General features: G+C 42.6%; 1 protein-coding gene across 3 annotated transcripts in view; it reads left to right on the forward strand.

Annotated features, from left to right (window-relative positions):
* LOC311235985 (spindlin-1-like) overlaps positions 1–24,934 on the forward strand; it is a 43,454-nt gene extending 18,520 nt beyond the window's left edge. For all 3 annotated transcript variants that reach the window (XM_084323539.1, XM_084323541.1, XM_084323540.1), the window contains 3 exons: positions 2,447–2,602; positions 13,384–13,617; positions 23,128–24,934. In XM_084323539.1, coding sequence (XP_084179665.1) covers positions 2,447–2,602; positions 13,384–13,617; positions 23,128–23,327 — 590 coding nt within the window. In that variant the 3' untranslated portion in view covers positions 23,328–24,934. The remainder of the gene's footprint in view (positions 1–2,446; positions 2,603–13,383; positions 13,618–23,127) is intronic.
* Positions 24,935–25,379: the final 445 nt, after the last annotated feature.

A 25,379-nucleotide genomic window follows, 5' to 3' on the forward strand; every position in this document is an offset into this window, starting at 1 on the left:
CTGTAGTGGAGTCTACAAGGTCTACATTGCCGGACCATGTAGAATCCGGACCTTGTAGACTGACATAATTCTGTGCATAGTTTAGTCTACACAGGCCATATTTCAAATAATCAAAATCTTACTTCATTCATCTTAAACATTCTTTATTTGGGGGATTGGTAGTTCCCATGAAATCTGAAGTTGTTCAAACGACAACAGCGATCCACCTTGAATTAAATCACACAGCCGAGTGAAACCTTGTTGGATGCGTCACAGTCACGAAAGGGGCTACTTAATTAATTAATCCAACCCACTTTATTTATAGAGCACATTTAAAAACAACAAAGTTTACGAAAGTGCTGTACAAGTCCCACAACATAAGATAAAAAAAAAATAAAAAATTTCGAAGCTTCGAATTAAAAGCGAAGCTCGGCCCCGAAGCTTCGATACGTCTGCTATTTGTAGATATATCAAGACAACAACACAACTTGCCCTCAGGGACAATCATATTTAATCTATTTAGATAGAGTACCGGTATGTATTATTTACAGACAATTGAAGGTACCTCAAAACATGAAACCAAGCCATGTCACACATTGTGTGTGTGTGTGTGTGTGTGTGTGTTGTCACTGTGCTCCTAAATTTCTTTGTGTGCTCCTAAATTTGTATTTAGATTTTATTTATTAACATTTTATTTAGGAGCACATGTGCTCCTTGGGAAAAAGGTTAGCGTAGAGCCCTATATATGGAGACATTAACATTACGTTATCAAACATAGGGACGAAGACTGTAAAAAAAGTGTCAACAATGTTTTATAATCTTTATGTTAATTTTCATTATAAAAATGTTTTTTAATTTCTAACCCTGCGATACACTGAGTATTGCGATTTTTTTTTAAATATATATATTTTTTTTTTATCAAATTTAATTTGTTACCTTTTTTCAACTCCAAAGTACAACTTTGTCAACATGTTTTATCTAATAAAATAAAGTTCAGTCTGTTCATCTCACTTCAATCATTTTTATTGCAGAACATGGTATTTTCTCAAGCAGACAGATGTAAACACTGTAATCTGTGTTGCATGTACCTGACAAACTGAACTGTTTGTATTAGTCATATTCCAACTTAACTGTGTGTGTGTGTGTGTGTGTGTGTGTGGACTACTGTACTATTCCAGGTATTGAAATGAACAATGCAACTTCCTTATACATTTTTTTTTTAATGAATAATTAAATATCGATACTTGGCGTCCCTGTATCGATACAGTATCGCCACGCAAAGTATTGCGATACTACGTATCGATTTTTTCCCCCCACCCCTATGCTCTAGTAACGGCTGAGGGAGAGGATAGGTCAAAGGTTATTCAGCACTGGGAGACAGCTTTTTTTTTTTTTTTTTTATCCTCTCTTTCTCCGATTTGTCTGTTTTCTCCCCGTCCCAATTTAGTCGTTGTGCCAATTCCCCCCCTCCCCTACCTGTTTGTTGTGCGCATGTTCTCCTACTGGTCGGTACAAGGGAACCCTGAAGTCATCTGCACGCTTCCTCCGACACGCGCAGCGACAGCCAGTGACTCTTTTTTCACCTGGCAGCGAGGACTCTCATTGGTGAAGTGTAACGCGTGGGAGGTCACGCTGCCTTCATCAAGTCCTGCCTCCGCTGAGCAAGCGCCCAGACCTGACCTGTAGGCGTCGCTGTCCACAATGCCAGATTCCCACCCATGACTTGCCCTCCCCCTAACCCAGCCAAACGGGTTAGTATAGCGATTAGCCCAAGCCCCAAGCAATGCTGACTCCGGGAGTCGAGACCGCAGCCTCTTGCATTGGTGACGAGCGCAATCTCCGCTACACCACCTGACCGCCCGGAGACAGCTTCTTAACAACGTCACGATACTCACCCATCCTTCTTCTCTTTTTTTTTATCTACTTTTTCTCCCATTTTCTATTTTTCTCCCATCCCAATTTCGTATCGTCTAATTCTACCCTCCCCTGTCTCGAACGCTGTTAGGCCAAGCCTTACATCACGTGTCCCCTCCGGTACTCGAGGAAGCAGCCGTCGCATCTTTTCACCTGCACAGCGCGATCTCTCAGCGGCGGGGGTCTGCGTGGGAGGGACATGCCGCCCCCGTCGCTTCCTGATTCTGCTGCGCAGGCGCACCAACCGACCTGTAGGAGTCGCTGTCCATAACGTCCGATCCCCACCCATCAGCTTCCCACCCCCCTAATACTGCCAAATGTATTAGTATGAACGACCAGCCAAGCTGATAGCAATGCGGAGAGCTGGGCTCGAACCCAGCGTCTCCTGCATTGGTGGCGAGCGCCTTGCCCACTACACCACCTAGCCGCCACCCATCCTTCTTCTCATGGTTCTAGACGGCTGATAGGAAGTCACCTGTAGTCAGTTCTAGAATGTGGGTTTTTGTTGTCGAGTTGAACGCGTCTCTAAAATCCCAGTCTCTGTTGTCTCCAGGCAAGTCGTCTCAGTGGAAGGGGACAGTCCTGGACCAGGTACCTGTCAACCCCTCCCTCTACCTGATCAAATATGACGGCTTCGACTGCATCTATGGCCTGGAGCTCTACAGCGACGAGAGGGTGGTCAACCTGGAGGTGCTGCCTGACAGAGTGGGTAAGTTGTAAATGCAACGTGGCACCCACTAGGGATATGACTTATATGACTTATTAATAAGTTGACTTGTGCCTCGCAGGCTTTCATACTTAAGATGTGTCGCTGGGCTGTTTTTAAAAATATGTTTCACCAGAAAGGAAGGAGAGCACCTGGGGCACAACAGATAAAAGTAGATGAGCAAATATACCTTTTTTTTAACTACTAGTGTAATGCCTGTTCGGGCATGGCTGTTCAGAACACGTGCCACGTTGCTTGGCTCCCAGTTTTGCTGCCTGCAGCGTTGTCGGGGGACGTGCCCGTTCAGAGCGGGCCAATCTCCTGGCCCCCGGAAGTATGGTTGGGGGGGTATCCATCTTTTCATACCGTTAAACCTTCCCAAAATATTACTGGGGCATACGGTATTGTAATGTAGACAATTGTGGTCTGTACACTCGCCGGCGTATTTGTAAAATGAAATAAATAAAGTGCAGAGCAGCTGGTTTGAGAGAAGATAATTAGTTTTGTCACATGTAGCCGTCAGGGAGACACTGGCTGTTATGAAAGGCTGATTTACTCATAATAAACCTTGGTAATAATAACAAAAGACTACAATTCTACCTCCAATACAGCTTATACTCAAACCATGCTCAGATAACGACGAACAGCTACACCCACATATGCCTGCAATAACAATTACTTCACCAAAGCAATATACTGTATATATTTTTTAAGATTTGTTTTTTGGCATTTTACTGCTTTATTTCGGACAGGCCCGACAGAGAGGAAGGTTGGGAGAAGACATGAGGGAAAGACATGCGGCAAAGGTCGCCGGGTCCGGGAGTCGAACCCGGGACGTCCGCGTTGCACTGCAGTGCAGCTACGTGGTGTGCCACCCTGGCGCCCCCACCAAAGCAATATTAATGTAACTCTAACCCCAACATAATTTCAGTAACATGAAAAATAAAGCATGCACACTTTAATATTTAATTACCTTATAAAGACTGCCAAAGAGTCTCCAAATATTAGTATTCCATTACCAGCAGCACCTGCTGTTGCCACACACACACACACACACACACACACACACACACACACACACACACACACACACACACACACACACACACGCACACACACACAAATGATTCAAATGAAATCCAAAATGTTAGCAAAGTTAAACTATAGATTAAAAGCCAACTCACCATGTTCCCACAGCCCAATGGTCCCACAGCCCTATGTTCCCACATTTCTAAGATTCTTCAAAAAATTAGGCCCTATGTTCCCATAGCCCAATGGTCCCACATCCCTATGGTCCCGGACGAACCCTCTACTACCAGAGGACAATTGGATAATAGGTTGGGTGTAATTGGCTACCAAATTAAGAGAAAGGGGGGTAAAATCAGGTACAAATTTATGAAAAAAGGAAATGTGGGAACATAGGGCTGTGGGAACATAGGCACGCTCCCCTTGTAGGGAATCTCCATACGTGCCAGGACATGTTCGTTGTTGTTGTATTCCACATAAGTTCAGTTTTGCAAAAGTTGCAAAGCACAAAAGTAATTTGTCAAGTTTCTGGAATAAATCCCACATGTTGCATGTTTTCATTTGCTCTTGTTGACGCCTTCCTGATTCTAAATCCTAGCCCTTTATTTTTATTTTTTTATCCACTTTTTCTCCCATTTTCTATATTTTCTCCCATCCCAATTTCGTATCATCCAATTCAACCCTCCCCTGTCACAGACGCTGTTTCTTGCCTCCCACAAGCCGGCTGCAATGTGGACTAAGTCATACATAGCACAAGTCCCCTCCGGTACTTGAGGTAACAGCAGTCGCATCTTTTCACCTGCGCAGCTCGATCTCTCAGTGGCGAGGAGTAACGCGTGGGAGGCTCACGCTGCCCCAGACACTTCCTGATTCTACTGCGCAGGTGCACCAACCGACCTGTAGGAGTCGCTGTCCACAACGCCCGATCCCCACCCTTCAGTTTCCCTCCCCGTAATACGGCCAATGTGTTACTGTGGACGACCAGCTAAACTGAAAGCAAATGTGGAGCGCTGGGCTCGAACTGACGAGCCCAGCGTCTCCAGCATTTCGTGGCGAGTGCCTTTCCCACTACGCCACGTAGCCGCCCAAATCCTAGCCCTTTATTTTGTTGTCTCAAACTCGTTGTCACTAAACGGCAAAGCAACCACACAAAGTAGAGTCTTTCTGTTTCTCTCACTGTAGTCACGTGACACACGTCGAATCAGAGTCATTGCCATAATTTTCTGACTAAATGGACAGTTAATGGGCGAACAGTGGCAATGTATTAAATGGATGCAGAGCAGAAATTTTATGATGGTATTGATAGATATCAAACTTTTCAAATACATTGGTATACCGTAATACCAAATACGGGAAGTGCTGCTTACAGAGTTATAGAGACCCGTGGTATGGCTGCTTGCAGCATTCTCAATAACCGCGCATCCGATCAACTTCGGCACTGCACTCTCTTAGGTCCTCAGCAATACACCCGCCATATGTAAAGTTTGTGGTTATATTGATCCTGATCCTATTTCATTCAAAAGGAATATATTGATGGACATTAGCTATAGTATAGCTCAGCAGCTGTAACAGAATAATTTGATTATTTACATCATCATTGTTTTGTATTTCTAATCAAGTACTCTAAAGCAGCATTTTTCCACTTCAAGATTTCAAGCTGTTTTGGGCTGGGATCCGCCCATACTTGCAATGCGCTTTGAGTGACAGTCACCCACAGTCTGCACGGGCAGACAGAGAGAGAGAGATAGAGAGGGAGACTAATTAATTTTCGCTGCAGGGGGCATAATCCCACGGGACAATGCATTGGTAACTTGTTGACAATGACAATATATACCCCCGTGAATATTATTGCACGGATCGGAATACGCATGCGAGTGTGCTTGTGCGCTATGATATTTTGCAACAGGTTGACGTGACGCGAGTGCCGACAGAGAGAGAGCAGAGAATGAGCAAGATAGAGATAGAGGGAGAGAGAGGGATACGGAGCATTTACACACACTCCCGACTGCGTGTGTGTGTTTCCACACACGCAGTGGGGAGTGTGTGTAAATGCTCCGTATCCCTCTCTCTATCTCTCTCTCCCTATCTCTCGCTCACTCGTTCTCTGCTCTCTCTCTGTCGGCACTCACGTCACGTCAACCCGTTTGAGGAAGTGTCGGTATTTCCACTCGCTCTGTTGTTGAGCGAATTGTTTATTGTGGGCGGTGACTACAACCAGGGGCTGAGATATGCAGATCAGTGCCTTATTCACATCAGCAAAACAGTCAAATCAAAATGGCTTAGTTCAGTGGGGGAGGATCTCGTGACATGTGTGTGAAAATGGGAAATGCCCAATCAGAGCTTCTACCCATCACAAAAGGTGTTCCACAGGGATCAATCCTCTGCCCGGTCTTATTTACCATTTATATTAATAATATTGTCTCATCTCTGAGCAGCTGTCAAAGCCACCTTTATGTGGATGACACAGTTCTCTATTGTACTGCTGATTCTGTGCAACTGGCCACTAAATATTTACAACTCTCCTTTGACGCCCTGCAAGATGCACTTATTAGTCTAAAATTGGTGCTTAATGCCAGTAAAACTAAATTCATGTTGTTTTCCAAAGCCAAAAATATTGTTTATAGTGACTTGCATATATCGACTCTGAACAGTTCTGATATCGAGAGAGTTTCAGAATACAAATACCTTGGTATTTGGATTGATGAAGGACTTACATTTAAATATCATGTGGGCGTTCTCGCCAGTAAATTACGGAAAAAGATTGGCTTTTTGTATAGAAATAGAGCCAACTTCCCTATGATTAGTAGAAAGAGAGTTGTTGAAGCAGTGTTCCTATCTGTTTTGGATTACGGAGATGTGATTTATAGACATGCAGCGGCTTCCACTCTTAAGCCCTTAGACTCTGTTTATCATTCAGCCATTAGATTTATCACCGGTGATAGTTATGGTACTCACCATTGTATCCTATATAATAAGGTCGGGTGGGCCTCTGGCAGAGAGACGTAAGTTCCATTGCAATCTTTTTATCTATAAAGCCATAATTAGAGATTGTCCAAATTATATTAGTTCTTTATTGGAATGGACCACTGGACCCTGTCGTACACGATCCAGTTTTTGGCTTACACTTAGAGTGCCTAGAGTTTGTACTGAACTTGGTAGATCTGCTTTTGGCTTTTTTGCCCCTACATCATGGAATACCCTGCAGGAAACACTGAAACTAGACACTCTAGTGTCTATGGGTCGGTTTAGAACCTTAATGACCAATCAGGTCCCCACAATATGTAATTGTTTTTAAATTATTACCTCTGTTTTAATTTTGAGCTATTTTATTCTTTTTAAAAGATTTTTTATTTATTTTTTTTTATGTATTTTAAAATGTGCTCTCAATTATTCTGATTGTCTGATGTCTTTATATTTATGAACACACTGTGACACTTGTGTATGTAACATCTCGACGGCACTGTAAATGAGTTTAATTACTCAGTGTATTATCGAGTATAAATAAAGATTGAATGAATGAATGTGAACTGGACTGATGCGCCAAAATGAGAATTAGAGACACAGACCCCATTGATACAACCCCACATTGCTAGAAAACTATGCTAAACACTGGAAAAGGCGATTTATAAGACAGGGGACCTTTAAATTATAATGAATTAAAGAATTGTATAAAGAACTTTCCATGTCTGTCATCTAATAATATATTCCATTACCTTTCCTATCTGTATCGAAGTCAAAATGTTGGTATTGTGACAACACTACAACATACAAAAGCAGCTGGACAACCTATATCCTTTGTCTAGTAGGCATGGGCCAATGTGTGATTTTGGTGGTGCTATTGCACATATGTTTGTCCCTTAATATGCACGCACACACGCACTGTATAATATGCATGTAATAAATAGTTTTTAAATAAACTGTTACTTGAAATATTTTCACTGCGCTCCTAAATTTCTTTGTGTGCTCCTAAATTTCTTTGTGTGCTCCTATTATTTTCATTTTGAAAAAGGTTAGCGTATAGCTAGACAACACCTAGGTGCTGCTATTGAACCTCAGCGACTAGACAACACCTAGGTGCTGCTATTTGTAAATCAGGAGGTGCCAGAACACAGAGCGGGTGCTGGTCGGGGCCCGGGGTAGAAAAAAAAGAAACACAATGTGTGACTAGTAGACAACACCTAGGTGCTGCTACTGAACCACAGTGACTAGACAACACCTAGGTGCTGCTACTGAACCACAGTGACTAGACAACACCTAGGTGCTGCTACTGAACCACAGTGACTAGACAACACCTAGGTGCTGCTACTGAACCACAGTGACTAGTGCACAGACAACACCTAGGTGCTGCTACTGAACCACAGTGACTAGACAACACCTAGGTGCTGCTACTGAACCACAGTGACTAGACAACACCTAGGTGCTGCTACTGAACCACAGTGACTAGACAACACCTAGGTGCTGCTACTGAACCACAGTGACTAGTGCACAGACAACACCTAGGTGCTGCTACTGAACCACAGTGACTAGACAACACCTAGGTGCTGCTACTGAACCACAGTGACTACACCTAGGTGCTATGAATGAATTAAATGTTATTTTCGTGTCATGTCCGACGACCCATCCCTTACGGGATTATAAAACACCAAAAACAACAATTGAACCTAACAATCACTTCCCATGGTACAACCAGATTATGACAGTGACAGAGGAGGTGCCGGAACCGATCAAGTAGGTGCCGGTCCCAATCTGGGAGGTCCCAGATCTTGTTCCGGCAGGATCCGGAACAAATTAAGCCCTGTGTCTCAGTTGAAAATAACCAGAATTATCTCTTAACACTTTCAGTGCCAGCCATTAGACGAAGCCGTCTGTAGCGACGCCACCACTAAAATAAAATTTTATTATCCTATCTCTTCTCAGTCAGTCAGATAAATCACACCGACCCATAATACAAGACTTTGTAGACTGGTGTGATGGCTGTTTTCTGGATCTAAATGTATCCAAAACCAAAGAAATTATTATCTCACCAAAACACATAGAAGTCACCCCAACAACCATCCACAGAGCTGAGGTGGAAATTGTCCAGAACTACAAATACTTAGGAACTGTGTTTGATGACAAACTTAAATTTAGTGACAACACAGATGTTATAATAAAAAAGGCTCATCATCGTCTGTACTGTCTTCGCAAACTAAACTCCTTTGGAGTCGACCAGAGAATTCTGACAATGTTTTATTCTTCCTTTATTGAGAGTATTTTAATGTATGCTGGTTCACATCCCTCTGTGAGAACAAAGAGAACAAGAACAAACTGCAAGGTGTTGTCAACCTTAGCTAAAAAATTATCGGCAGAACACAAAGATCCCTAATGCAGTTTTACAATGCCCAAGTGCTCAAGAAAGCACATAAAATAATTGATGACCCCACACATGTCCTTCATGTGTGTTTTGACCTGCTGCCCTCAGGAAAGCGCTTTAGACAGCCTGCCTGCAAAACAAACAGAAGAAAATGTGGGTTTGTACCAGAGGCCATTCGACTGGTGAATGGCCACAGTACAAGGAAAGGTCAGTTTACAAATGTGCACCCTTTGACCCCTTGATTTTAATATTTACGACGAAAGTGCACTTTTTATACCGACCGAATCAATTTATTTATTTATTGGACTGACAGATCAACAGTGTAGGGATCCCGTTCTGGCAGTGTCATGTGTTTTATGCTTTGAAGTGTCATGTATGCAGGCATCTTAAGACGGATATCCGTCAATTTGATTTGGAGTTCCGTCATTTGATTCGGAGTCGTGACGGAATTTAACCTGGTATAATATGATTTGTAGATGCATAAAGATTGAAACTAAATTGAGCCAATCAGAGGCGTCAAATATCATGAAAAAGGGCATTTTTTCCCTACCGCCGCCGCTCCAAGCATAGTCATTGGCGAGCAATCGGCAGGACGCAGCGACTCGAGAGACCGGATTGCGCTAATAGTTCGTAGTCGGAAATGTATAATAATCGCAAGATACATTCAGACAGTGTTGGATGAGATGTAACTAAATGGATTTATGGACACACCCAGACCACAAAGCTTATTGAAGCGTTAGCGGCGGCACGACGGCTCTACCGGTGAGTCTCAGCCTGTTGTTATGATATGAAAATGTAATTGTAGTGCTGTCAGACCCTGATACGGGTTGTCTTTTCCTTTTCAAAACTTTGACCAGTCAGCTGGTTCTTTTAGCGTTTATCGCTTTTTCATCGCATTCATACTTGGTCAAGTTCGACCGACAGAAGCAGGCTGAAAGGGTTCAGATGGGGGGGAAGACAGGCACGGCTGCCGTCCGGGATTCGAACGCGCTCAGCCCCAGATCCGTGACGAGCACGGTTGTCCACGGCGCTGAAATAGCACTCGCGGTACGTGGTGAGCTACTGGAGCTCCCTTGTCTTTTCCTTTTAGCTAACGCTATTAAATAAAAATATACAGTGGAGGTTAAAATAAGAATGACTTTGCCTGAAAAAAAAGTTCAGTCAGGAGATGTTTTGACCGAGATGACTCATCCCGCGGGAATAGACTTTACCATAAATCATAGGCTGATATACGCTACATTCTCTTTAAACATATAAATGTTACAGGACAAAAGTAATATATTTAATCACTTTTATTCTTTTAAACTTGGTCTGACCGACCTTCCGCATACATAGACCATGAACAGGCAGTAGATCCAGTAGTAGAAACGCATGTCGGAAAACACAAGTGCTTGCTTGATTGATTGATTGAAAATTGTATTAACTGATTGCAGAATGGGTACAATACAGTACAGCTCAATACACACAATTGTTAAGGGGATGCAGACCAGAGAAAGACTTTCGTCTTGTTTACATCAGGGTCCCCCATTTCTCCCCCATGCTCCTATTGTCATAAATGTTACAGGACAGTTTTAAAATGCTATTGTTTTACTGTATTTGCCCTATACACAATACATAATTTGAACTATACACAATACATCATTTGAACTATAGACAATACATAATTTGAACTATACAATAATACTGAATTTCAACTATAGACGATACATAATTTGAACTATACATAATTTGAACTATACACAATACTGAATTTGAACTATACACAATACTGAATTTGAGCTATAGACTATACATAATTTGTTTATTTGTATGACAGTCAGTCAACCCTTGCAATCAGTTTCATTTAATGAATTGAAAACAGCATTGATATTACGTAAAAGCAAACTGGCAATAGAAAAGATGTTCAATATGCTATTAAATAAATATATATAGTCCGTCAGGAGATATTTTTTTGCTTTAATCCCTGTGTATGTCTCTTGTCCCTGTTTTGTCCTGTTTTGTCTTGAATGTATAGAAATGCAGCTGTTTTGCCGTATCATGCCTTAAATTGCCCCTTGCGGGACTAATAACGTTTTTTTTATTGAATTGAATTGAATTGATAGATAGGGATCCGTCACCTTGTATGTAGAGCTATAACTATTCTATATTATAGCTATGGATACAATACTATGGTCCATTTGACATCACCTATCTATCGTTCAATATGTGAGAAAGAATAAATGTTTCCATCCATACGTTCTTGTGTTATACCGTGGTGAATATAAGTATGGTTTTAGAGCGGTCTAGGGTAATTCATGAAATGCTGAGTTAAAGCCCTATACGTCGATTCCACTATAGACGTTGCCATTTCTTGCCTGTATACGCTATTAACCACGAAATAAAATCTATATCATAGGTATTATGTTCCATCATGAATGCATGAAAGGTGGGGGGTCGTTTCTGATTACCGGTATTTGATTGTCAGTAACGGCATTCGCATTGAACACTAAAAACGCTTATCAGCCCGATCGGTGTAAAAGCATTGCAGGATCAAGCTAAAATTGACGTCAGATCATTCTTACCTGTGATCGGGAGTATTCCAAAAATAATATTCCAATTGTTTAATCGCCATCTGGTACATCCAATGTCCATTTGGCCCACGGCATAATCCTACCACAACATATGGATCGGGGTTATTTGACGCGCTTCGATGGAACCGGCAGAACGGCTGCCCTCGCCCGACAAGGAAACATGAAACCGGAGATGTTTGGCAGTCCCACAGAGAAAGATACAAGGGTACAAAGGGTGCTTGATACCACCGTCTAGCGGGATGCGGCCGGTATTGCACCTTGGGGACCTCAGACTCATTCCATATGGTATCAACAGGCTCCCTGGCTGGATAATGAATAAAAATATCGGGGAAAAAAGGAATAACGAGTTAACGACCCAGAAAAGACTTAAGTTGTTTTTGGCACTGAACGACTTAAGCCCAGAAACGACTTAACACATTTTTGGCACCCAAAGTGTTAAGGGCTTTATGGGTAATTTGCCCTAGAGGTGTTGCCTGAAAGAGTGGGCGAGGTAACGTATAATTTAACCCTTGACACATCTGTATTTGGTTTCAAGGGCTATGCGACTTTAGGGGTTACGGTTTATAGAGCAGCGGTTCTCAAACTACGGGTCGCGACCCAAAGTGGGGTCGCGGGTAGGTGACAGTGACAGCGCATAAAAAATTTAACATAAATCAGATAGTTTTCCACCTGGCAGCTGTGTGTATTTTCCATGTCTCGCCCCTTCAGGCCGACACACAGTATTCCAATACACATCTCCGTACATCCTGCGCATTTATAATCGCGGGAGGGGGGGTCTGGTCTTTTGTGTGTAACCTGGACTCACAATGGATAGGTTTGTTGTCAGAAGCGGTGCCGGTTGGCCACGATGAAATGGGCTCTGCGCATAACCAGCTGCTATACCACACTGAAGTGAGGTGGCTATCTCGAGGCAGAGTATTAAATCGCCTTTTTTTAACTCAGAGAAGAAGCGTGGATTTTCCTTGCAGACAAAAACAACCCATTGGCAGAGAAATGTGCTGATAATGAGCTGGATTAAGACTCTGTTTGTGGCACTCCAGGATAATCAGCAGAGATTTTGGGGTATTTCCAGCTTGATGGCTTTTTGTAGGAACAGAATGTTGCAAAAAAAAATTAAGCCCATCCATCATCTAGCCACTAGAAGGGCTCATTGAACAATTTCGGAGAGAGAGCGCGGACAATTTGGACAACTGGATCAAAGATCCGTTCATTACACATGACGCAGCAGGCCACTGTCTGAGTAGTAAGCGTTCAATGATCTTTCGTGTGACGACTGACAAGCTACTGAAAGTCAAGTTCACTGGACAGGCCCTCGCAAAGTTCTGGATATCAGTCCGGAACGAGTACCCGATGCTGTGTAATGCTGCGCTGAGAACATACCTCTGTGAGGGTGGATTTTCAGAGTAGAAACGCACGTGAATGCATTTTCTTTTCATGTTCTGGCAACATATTTTGGCTAAATATGCCTTGTTTTATAAATGTGTATACAGAAACAATTCCGTTGTTTTGTTGATAATATTCATTAATTTCATTGATAACAGTGCTGTAATTTCATTTTCTAATAAATATGCATGATCAAGTTCAACAACGTGTGCTTTTATTTTGATATTCCTTATTTCCACGTTGAAATTACAAGATACATTAAGTGTGGGGTCGCCAGAAAAAATCCTAAATAAAATGGGGTTGTGTTATAAAAAAGTTTGAGAACCCCTGTTATAGAGGTTGTGGGTTGCTGGTGCTAAGGGTTACAGTGGTTAAACATGACAGACATTCTGAGTTATTGCATGTAATTGTATTATTTTTACCCACACGCTCTCTCTCTCTTTGCGTCTCAGCCACGGCCCGTGTGAGTGACTCCATGCTGGCGGAGACGATGATCGGCAAGGCGGTGGAGCACATGTTTGAGACGGAGGAGGGGCCGAAGGAGGAGTGGCGGGGCATGGTGCTGGCCAGGGCCCCCATCATGACCACATGGTTCTACATCACTTACGAGAAAGACCCGGTCCTCTACATGTACCAGCTACTGGACGATTACAAGGAGGGAGACCTGAGGATCATGCCCGACTCTAGTGAGTGTTGGATATTTAATAAAGTCCATATTGTCGTATATATGTGCCAAGAACTACATATCTAGCAAAGTGAAATATCCTGTCAACGGTGAATATCCCTTTTGGTTCATGGGTGCAGTGCCCGATCGCTTGGCCCCCGGAGTTGTTTCTCAAGCTTTCTCAAGAACCATCCAATCACCTTCACAGTCGATACTGCACTTCCTTGGGTCCTGTTAGACCCGCCAAGTAGGCTTGCCGCGGTAGACTGTGATACCGGTGTTACATAGAAATAAAATCCATTTAGTTCATTTTCACATGAGTGCCCATATTCAAATGAAAAACGCTAATTTGTAAAATACTGGGACAGGCCGGCACGCACGCACGCATATACACACACATACACACCACAGTACGTGTATTCGTCCCGCGAATTTACGGTACGGCCGTCACGGTGCGGTACGTGCAGCCATACGACGAATACGCCTCAGCACAAACACAACAGTCGCACATGCAGGCACTCACGGGTTCAGTGCGAGAACAGCGCGCGTGGCCGGGCACACAGAGTCCAACTTCAGAGCGAGCGAAAGTGCTCGAAGAAAGGCACATATATAAATTACATTAAAAAAATGTATTTAAACAAATTATTATATTAATAATAATAATTATAAATATTGTTTTTCTGGGGCGCCCTCGTGGCGCATACCATAGTGCCTCGCGCACCTACGCGGCCGACCCGGGTTCGATCCCAGCTCCCGTCGTTATTTGTCGCATGTCCTCCCCACCTCTCCTCCCGTTCGCCTTCTCATCTGTCGGTCCTGCGTGACCAATAAAAAGCTGTAAAAATGCTAAAAAATTATAAAAAAAAAAAAAAAAAAAATCTGTTGTACCGAACTCGTACCGAACCGTGACCCCAATACCGAGGTACGTACCGAACCGTGGCTTCTGTGTACCGTTACACCCCTACACACCACACATTCCCTGCTCCCCTCTGTTATTTCTAAGTACATAAATGTTGCTATTATCCCTCTTTCCTTTACTGTTTCAGTAGCGTGACCATGGGTGCTAAACGTGTTATGAAACATGTAAATCAGACAACATTATAAAACTGAACATGTAGACAACAGCTATTTTTAGGTTTCACTTAGTTTTAATTTCATGTGAAGGAGAGAAAGAAGCTCTATGTTACACAACGATAGCGGAGGATTCGGAAATATTTCAGATTAAACCCCACAGCAGATCGATTGGAGAGGAGCTCAGAGGACCAGTCCAAACCAGCAAAAGTATGTTTGCGCGACGCACTAAATAAGGCTGCAGCTACATTGGTCCGTTCGTCAGATGGAAAAGTGACGGAAGATATTACTGTCTCTTGGTAAAAAGAATTATTAGAACCTAACTCTGTCTGTCCAACAAATTGATACTAATCATTGAAAATGTATTAAAAACAGACATTAAAGATCAAAGTAAGCGTTCTGCGGATATTGAGTGTCATTTTGTAAAATGTCCACTGTCACTGGTAGTACCGGTGTTGTCACAAGTTTATTATTCATGAGAAATTCCACATCTCTGTGGCAACCCTACCGTTAAGTGGATCAGAAGAGTGGTTCTCGAGAAAATCAAAGATCAGAGATTCCTTCCATTTTAGTTAATGTTCTATTCTGAAGATGAGTAGAAGATGACATCAGTTTATACAAGGCAATAAAAATATCACATGAATGAATGTACCGGTAATATTATTCCTTTCCAACACCACAAAACAACATGCATCTTATTTAGTAGAGCCGTAGTGAAAATCCATATTGAATCATTTAATTAGAATCGAATTGATTCTTAAAATCCCATTTTATAATCAATGCAGATTTTTTTTGCTCAACATTGTTTTTAGCACACCTCCCGTCCTGCAGAGTTTCTGTTGAACTACTATGGAAACTCCTACTACTATGGTTGTGATACTTCTGGATGATACTTCTGATTGCGACAGATTGTTAGGCTTCAGACACTATACTATACAGACTATAGGGGTGTTGAAAAAAATTTATTCACATAAGAATCATAATTCTATCACTACCGACTCAAAATCGATTAAATTCCCCAAATATATTTTGGGGAAAAATATATGATTTTCTTTTTGTTTGCCTTGTTGTTATTGCAGAAGACTGTCAGTAACATGTTTTTGTTCAAATGATTGCATTTATGTTTCCCTTTTTTTTTTTTTTTTGTATTTTCTTTTTTTATTATTTTTTAAACATAACATAAAATTAGACACTCAAGCACTAACAGTAAATATCCAAAGTAAATCACAGGACTATACATTCCATTTGAATCAATATACCGTACTTTTCGCACTATAAGCCGCACCTGACTATAAGCCGCAGCAGCTAAATTGAATGATGTGTACATATATAAGCCGCACTGGACTATAAGCCGCATGTGTTTTAATGTTTAATTACCATATGTAAGGAGTGGAGCCTGCGGCTTAATTTGACTCAACACGGGAAACCTCACCCGGCCCGGACACGGAAAGGATTGACAGATTGATTGCTCTTTCTCGATTCTGTGGGTGGTGGTGCATGGCCGTTCTTATATTGAGCTTTAAGTTCCCACCTCTACAGAGAATGACTCCACCTCTACAGAGAATGACTCCCATTGGGACACAATACTGTCTGACAAATAACAAGAATTAACTTACAAGTTGTATTAAGTAAATAAGGGAACAGATAAATAACATTTCAATGCAGTAAAAAAAGCAATATTTCGATTTTCGGGTTTTGTCCACATATAAGCCGCACCGTTATATAAGCCGCAGGGTCGAAAAATGGGGGAAAAAGCCGCGGCTTATAGTCCGAAAAGTACGGTAAATGTAGTTTACGAGATATCTACCTAATACTTGCTATCCAATACAATACATACATATGCTCTTGCTCGCTCTCCCCCCCAGGACCCCCACTTGGATAATCCAACCATTTTCATTAGTTTCTAACCAGGAACTACTATTCATATGCTAGCCTTTATTCTCTCCACCACTTCTAACCAGATTGCAATGTTGGTTTCACTGACACCTAAAATTCTTGCTGTAGATATCTCTAGATAAATCGAGATAGGTAAGAACCCATACCTTCCGGCACATTTTATCCGGTTGAATCCATCGTGATGCTATCAGCTTTTTAGCAGCTGTGAGACCGGATAAAACTAGTCTCTTTAGCTGTATAGGGGCTGCAAACTGAAAAACATCATTCAACAGCAATACAGAGGGGTGTACAGGTATGTTCAGAAATAAGAATTCTGATAATTGCAGGGTCACTTCTTCCCAGAATATCTTAACAGGTGGGCAATCCCAATACATATGCATAAATGTACCCTCATCACCATTTGTACATAAGGAGCATAGAGAATCTTGTCTAAGTCCCATTCTGTTCAATCTTATAGGAGTCAGGTATGTCCTATGAATATAATTAAGATTAATTTGTTGATGATCCGGGTTGCGTGACGCAATTCGAACGTTTGCCCAGACTTCTTGCCAATCAAAATCTATTTCCAAGTCTGGTATATCCCTCCTCCAGACTGAGTCTAGGGGAAGGATTCCATACGAAGAAGTTAGTAAGTGATGATAAAAATCAGATACGAAGCCTCTCAATGTCTCTCTTTCATAGAAGAATTTGTGATATCTGTGGTGCTCAATTGGTATCTTTAATGGGACTCCATGAGCCTTCAAACATTCCAATAACTGTGCGTAGAAATAATATGTGGAACTGGTGAGGTTAAATCTGTTACGTATATCTTGATAGCTACAAAAACCCTGTTTGTTGAAAACATCTCCCAATGTATGCCCTGCTTTTCCCATTTGGGGTATCTGATAGGTCGTTTTCCAATAAGGAGTGCATTGTTATTGAATAGGGGAGTATGGCTATGCCATTTATGTTGGTTAGAATATTTTTTTGTGTTTCACGCCATATCCGAATCACATGTGTAATAAGAGGGCCAAATTTCAATTCGCATTGCTTAATTGATAATATGGTGTATACTATGTCCTGCAGTCTATGTGGTGCTACTATATTTTCTTCTAAGTTTCTCCAGGATACAGATGCTTGGGAGTTTTGAATTGATTGAATTGATTGATTGATTGATTGATTGATTGAAAAGTTTATTAACAGATTGCAGAATGGGTACAGTACAGTACAGCTCAATACATACAATTGTTAAGGGGATGCAGACCAGAGAAAGACTTTCGTCTTGTTTACATCAGGGTCCCCCATTTTCAATTCATCATAACATATATGACATACATGACATACAGATAGACAGTACTGCTACATCTATACATTTATGACATATCAGATTTGCAAATACAGTACTGTTTGTGATACAAAAGTGTCCAGAAAAGGAGTGTATATACATTTGGTGTAGAAACTGTACATTGGAGGAGGTTGGATGGGTGGGGTGGGGTTGGGTGGGTTGGGTGAGGGCTGTACATTGGAGGTGGGGGGGGGGGGGGGGGGGGGGGGGGGGTTGGGTAGGGGACACACACACATTTTACACTGTACATTGGAATACTGACAAAGCCTTACTTGGTCATTTACTGTACAACTAGGTTAGGACATTTGTAGGGGCCAGTTTCGAATTGCAGTCTCACGTAGGTGTTTTTTGAGAGTGTTTTTGAAAGTGGGTAGTGATTCACATTCCTTTACAGCTTTAGGTAGGGCGTTCCACATTGATGTGGCATAATTGCGAAACGTGTTTAGTCCCTTGTTTGAGCCGAATCTGGGTTTTACATGATTTGTGGAGCTCCCTCTGGTGTTGTGATCGTGGTATTCACTGACCTTTGGGAAGTATTTTGACATGTACATGGGTACCTTGGTCGCGTAGTGTATCTTGTAGACCAGGCCCATTGCAAGTTGCTGTACTCTGTCGTCTACTCTAAGCCATCCTAGGTTGTCAAAGTGGGCAGGGGTGAGGTGGGTTCTAGGAGTCAGGTCAAGTAGTAGTCTGACTACCTTGTTTTGAGATGTTTGTAATTTGTTTTTTAGTGCCTTTGATGTGCTTTGGTACCATGAGGTGCAAGCATAGTCGTAGTACCCTTGAATGAGTGCTCCTGCTAGAGTCTTCAGGGTATTCTTGTTTACCAGAGAGGAGATCCGGTACAAGAATCGCGTTCGTTGGTTGACTTTTTTTATTACATTGGATGCCATTTTGTCACAGGAAAGATTAGCCTCTAGGATGGAACCCAGGTAGGTAATTTCATCTTTCCTTGTGATAATATTGTCACCCACTGTAACCGAGAAGCCGTCGGTCTTGCTGAGTTTGTTATTTGAACCGAAGAGAATGGACTCTGTTTTGCCCATGTGTAATGATAGTTTGTTGTCGGCGAGCCATATGCATATTTTGCCTAGTTCCGAGCTGAGGGCTTTTTCAACCTGTAACTTGTTCTTGTCAGAGACCAGCAGGGCTGAGTCGTCCGCAAACAGGAACAAGTTGCAGTCACAAGCTGACGACATGTCATTTGCATAAATTAGGAATAGTAGCGGTCCTAGTATGCTTCCTTGTGGAACACCACAGCTCACTGTGAGGGGGGGGGGATAGGGTACCGTTTACTTCCACCATCTGTTCCCTCCCCTCCAGGTAGGATTGTATCCAGCTCACTATGTTTCAAATTGAGTGGTTTAAAACATTTGCATTTGATTTAGTCTCTTAACACATTGCCCGCCGGGCATTGTACCCATCTAATGCCCCTCTCTGCCAGCGCTATAAGTCTATGGAGTGGCTCACCTTCTTTGCAGGGCTATAACTTTTTAAATTGTATTGCTATATTGACATTACTATGGCCCATTCAACATCGATTATCTATCGTTCAGGATGTGGGAACGTTATACTTTTTCATTCACACATTCATACAAAAATACCTTCTAGAATATAAGTGTTTTTATCGTTTTCTGCAGTAATTCCTAGAACGTGAGTTATAGGCCTAAACGCATATATAGATTATCAATTGCCGTTTCCCCCCTATACACACTATATAATTTTTTTTTACTGTATACGTTATGCTTCATCATGCGTGGAGGAAAGGGGGGGGGTCGTTTATAATTCCTTGATCATCAGTAAATGTGACTTGCCTCGTATGAATGTGTATGCATGTGAATGAATGTTGGTGGTGGTCGGAGGGGCCGTAGGCGTTGATTATTCGCCACGCTTCCGTGAGTCTGCCTCAGGGCAGCTCTGGCTGCAATTGTAGCTTACCACCACCGGTATGACTGTGTATGAACGAATAATGGACTCTGTGAAGCGCTCTGGGTCAGTGAAGAGCGCTATATAAATCCAAGTCATTATTATTATTATTATTATTATTATTATTATGTAGTATGGGTGGATATATTGATCAGATGGTTTGCAAACAAGGAAACTCACAATTGGGTTGAAAATAACGTTAGTGTCCTCTTACCGTGCGCCAAAGAGACTGGCGGTGAATGATCCCAGGTATACGACGCTGATCGCCTAGGTCCATTTCCGGTTTGTATGTCGCAATAAACGCCGAAATCATATAGATTATTAAGTTTAGAAAGCGATCCATTATGTACATTGTGTCTGTCGGGAGGCATGCAACTATATCTGACGGCCGGGTGAATTTAATCGACGCACAGCCCCCATATCCTGTAAGCGAGTGTAACTCGCCCGACCATCCACCAGGCAGCGGTATTGAGCCGTCGTTGCCTTCACCTTTAGGGTCCAGCTGCAGCATTGCGGCTGTATATGAATTATGAATGCCATGGCGAAAAAATCACTGCACTGTCGCAACATTACCGTAAAACGTGAACACCGTTGTGACCCAGGACTGGTCTCGCCCTCTGCTGGCGCGTGTGTGCACTACACTCAAAACTCAGTTTCACTGTAATAGAAACTGAAGCGCATCTGTGATTTTGACGGTTTTGATGGTATTGATTTTCAATACCGTCGGGATTTCTAAATACCCTGGTATACCGTAATACCGTCATACCGCCCAAGCCTAGCGGTCAACGCATGGCGGGCAATAACGCTGTACAGCGTTTCCGGCGGTGTATGTGTTAAAGTGGCTTCTCCAGTCAAATGGGAAAAGTAACTCAAAACAGCAATCAAGAATAAAGAATCCAGAATAGTTTTTTTATTTAATCATGACCCTAAGAAGCCAAATTGAATCTTGAGATTTCCGAATTTCTGCACCTCTATTGGACTACAGCAGTGGTTCCCAAAGTGGGGAGCCTCCGCCGGGGGGTCGCCAGATGATACATTTTTTTCTTTTTTTAAGATTTCCAAAAAAAGAAAAAAATTTAATTTGTTTTATGCAGTCAGGCCACTGAACTTAGAAGCAGGCCAGGCCAGTGTTTCTAGTTGCAGCGGCGCAATAGTTAGATAACCTAGGTGGGGAACAACTCACACAAGTTGGAGAACTATCTCTCTCTCTCTCTCTTGCTCACACACACACACACAAAGGGAGCTGCATGTGATTGGTGGAGGCGGGACCCTTACAAAAAACAAAAAATCCATCAAAATCAGTGTTGTTGCCTGTAATAATCCCCCCCCCAGAAAAATCTACTTTGCATTTGATATATTGCAAATATATGCCATCACACACACTGGCATTTAAAGGGTTAGAATTATAAAATTATTATGTGGTGTTATGATCAGGGCTGAAGTTGAATAAAATATTGTATTGGGCGGCTGATTGGCACAGTGGGCAAGGCGCTCGCCTCTAACGCAGGAGACGCTGGGTTCGAGGCTGGTCGTTCATACTAACACAATTGGCAAGTGTTAGAGGGTGGGAAAGCCGGTGGGTGGGGATTTGACATTGTGGACAGCGACTCCTACAGGTCGGTTTGGTGACGCCGGTGCGACGGAAGCAGGAAGTGACGGGGGCAGCGTGAGCCTCCCACGCGTTACTCCTCGCCATTGAGAGTTCGAGCTGCTGCGGTGAAAAGATGCAACAGGCTGCCTCCTCGTGTACCGGAGGGGACACGTGATGCAAGGCTTCTGTCCTCACTACGAGGCATAGTCTAGCAACGTTCAAGACAGGGGAGGGAAGAATTGGACAATACGAAATTGGGATGGGAGAAAAATAGAAAAATGGGGAGAAAAAGTGGATAAAAGAAAAAAGATTGTATTATTTTCAATCTGACATTACAAAAAAACAGAAAATCCATCAAAATCAGTGTTGTTGCTAATCATACATATTAGGGCTGTCCCCGACTAAGGATTTGGATGGTCGACTAGGATTGGCCAAAATTTGCCGTTAGTCGACTATTGGTCGACAAAAGAAAATTATATTTTTTATTTTTTATTTTTTTTCATTCCATTTGGGCTGTGGGGGGTGCTTAATGTCTGAAGGAGTCGACTGAAGGCTTCTTGTCCTCTTCAAAAGCATGCAATTGGTCCACTGATGGATACATCTTGATATTTGTCTAGTATAGTGTGTTCATTAGATGGGTGAAATCCTCTTTCAGTGCCTCTGTGCCTGTTTTCGTAGGCAGTTAGCCTCTGGTATGCGTGTCATTAGCGTTAGCCACGCCTTCTATGCCTCTTTTCTTTTGAAAAAAAATGATAAAAATAAAAAATAAAAAAATATATTAATTATTATTTCTTTTTTTTTATTATATTCGACTAAGAGGTTGGCCAGTCGACTACGGCCCCTTTTGACCGATTAGTCGACTAATCGATTAATAGGGGTCAGCCCTAATACATATGCTAGCCTGTTTTTTAACAATAATTTGCGATGCCATCACAAACACTGGCATTTAAAGGGTACAAATAAAAAAAATCCTGCACCAGAATGCAGGAAATGAAGTCCTTGTAACAAAAAAAATCCTGGTGGGGGACCCCGCTTAAAAAGTGGGCTGACTGGGGCTATATTTCGCACTATATTTCCTGGCTTGAATGACTTCCCCAGTCCGGCCCTGGTTAAAAGCCTCCAATGTTTATTAGTGTGTGTGCGTTTGAACGTTTGCATGTTTCAACCATACATTTCCATATTTTTTTTTTAATAAAAATAGATTATAAATATATATATATATATATATATATATATATATATATATATATATATATATATATATATATTTTTCTCCTATAATAGTGGGGGTCGCGGCTCTCTGACACCGTTATTTCGGGGGTCGCGGCCTGAAAACTTTGGGAACCCCTGGACTACAGGATAATCGAGCAGATCATTGAATTTCCCCAAGGAGATCAATAAAGGAATATCTTATCTTATCTTAATTATTCCGACCAGCTTGAAATTGGCAACGCCCCCGTGATTGTCAGGAGGGTCAAATCTGTCCTAAATTCAGCCCCAATTCTCCTCTAGTCTGTAGCAGAGACTATTAAAGAATAGATTTCCTTTTCTTTTTTTCTCTCGATGCCAACCCCATTGCACCCTGAGGTCCTACTAACTGATATGTAATATGTTGTTATGTGGTTTTACCTTCCTTTTATACTCTCTCTGTCTCTGCCCACCCTCTCCGTCCCCTCTCTCTCTTTCTCTCCCCCCCCCTCCCCCTCTCTCTCCCTCTCATCCAGACGACAGCGTCCCCACGGAGCGGGAGCCGGGCGAGGTGGTGGACAGCCTGGTGGGGAAGCAGGTGGAGTACGCCAAAGAGGACGGAGGGAAGAGGACAGGGATGGTCATCCACCAGGTGGAGGCCAAGCCCTCCGTCTACTTCATCAAGTTCGACGACGACTTCCACATCTACGTCTATGACCTGGTCAAGACCTCCTAAGACCATCACCTCCTGAGACCCGCTGGAAACGGACTACAACTTGGTCAAGGTGTCCTTAAAACCCACTCCTGACAGCCCCCCCCCCCCTTTAAGACTGAAAAAAGTACAACTTGGCTGAGACCTGTTCCTGACACTCCCTAAGACAGACAAAGACATACAACTTGGTCGAGGCCACCATGATCTGAAAAGAACAAGTTTGATGACGACCTCCATCATCTGCATCTGGTCCAAGGCCTCCTGAGACCACCTAAGACACCCTCTCCTGAGACCCCCTAAGACATTTTGAGACCACTGTGGGTTGAGGAGAGGAGAGGACAGGTCCGAGTCTACAGGGGTTGATGAAGGGATGGGATCAACAAAAGAAAAAAATGACTAAGACAATAAAATACGACTTAGTCAACGTTTCTTTGGTGTCTTTACTGAAACATCCTCATCCGTTCACCAGTTGGTCTTTGTTTAGAACATTCTGTATTCAGAGACATTTTGGTGTTGTGAAAACCTCTCCGGAGATTGGATCTAGCCACCGCCACTACGTTCTCGTGTTGTAAATGGACTATGCTAGCTTTTCACACGAAGTACACAAGGAGCCCATGTCCATTGACGAGAGCATTTTATTGAACATGTGTCCAATGACAAGAGGACTGTATCTCGGCCTCTACGTTGTACATCGAGGAGCACAGACATTGGCAGAATGAACATGAAGAACATTTGGGATCGACTGCTAGTCTCCTCCTGCAGACCGAGAAGAGGGGGGCGGGGGGATGTTTGAGATTTTTTTTTATCGCTGTGAAAGAAAGGAAGTTCGAATTAGTGTCTTTCTGTATCGGTGTATATTCTTGAAGTTGTTTATCACCGCCTTCGTTTTTAGTTTTTTTTTGTCTTTTGAAACAGAGTTAACATTAGTCACTGAAGTAGCCTAATTCTCCTATCTGTTGTACCTTAAAGGGGCACCTTGACATTCTGGATTTCAGTCTGATGTTTTTCTTTACCAAACACAAGGGATTATTCCATCATATTCCATGTATTGGTGAACTGAACCGATGTGGTCGAGTACGTTCTCTGGTGGTACACCAACCTGACATCGGCTCCATACCTCATAACGGCCTCAGTGCATCTTTAACAGACACTGTGTCGTCACTGCTGGTCAATGGCACAGTGAAGAAAAACGACAAACTAAAATGTCACGATGCCCCGCCAGATGTTGTTGGTCATCGTGGATGATGTGTTGGACCAGTGCCCACTGACGACGTCCCCTTTGCTCCAGGCTGATGGACAAAACTCACGTAATAAGGCAGTTTCTTAGAGCGATGTTTCACTTATAACAGCGTTTGTGTGTTTTGGCTTGTATTTCCCTGTGTGGGTTCATGAGCAGTCAGCCACCAATATTGGCCACTCTGGGGATTCGTAGTCACTGCCACTTTCTTTCCTGGAAAAAAAGAAACATGACTAGAGTATATTTGAATGAGCCTCTCTCCTGGGGACAGACTGGGTCCCGGGATGAACACGTTTTTAGAACCACTGTATTAAGGTGTTGAAGCACTTCTAACTCTGTACTAGTATTTCATCCAGATATCACTCACTCATCCTCTTGTCTCTACATACCTCATCATCCAACAGGCAGGGTTCCGTTGAGTTACATTTATTCAATAAACACTAACCTAGCCATGGAGGGATGGGGGGGGGGGGGGGATTGGCGGCTGTCGTGATGCAATGTCAGTTGGCCGCTCGACAGTCATAGCGATGCCTGTTCTTCCCTCTGGTCCCTCCTTGGCCAGCCGCAATCAGTTGGTACTGAACCGCATGCAGTGCGTAAATCACACGCAGTTTAATGTGCGAGATGGGATTTTTCAAGATTTTTACACAACTACTATTCATAATGAATATTTTTGTTTTTCCTATTTTCTTACCCGAATATTCCCCCTCTATTTTGTTACGTTGATCTTGTCCCTGTTTTAAACCAAACGTATCTGCTGCCTTCAGTTGGACAAATGTGCATCAATGGAAACCTGCCTTCTATAAAAAGCCCATATAGTTTCTTGTGACCACCAGTGT

This window comes from Notolepis coatsorum (genome assembly GCF_963971535.1).
Source record: "Notolepis coatsorum genome assembly, chromosome: 1".
Taxonomy (NCBI): domain Eukaryota; kingdom Metazoa; phylum Chordata; class Actinopteri; order Aulopiformes; family Paralepididae; genus Notolepis; species Notolepis coatsorum.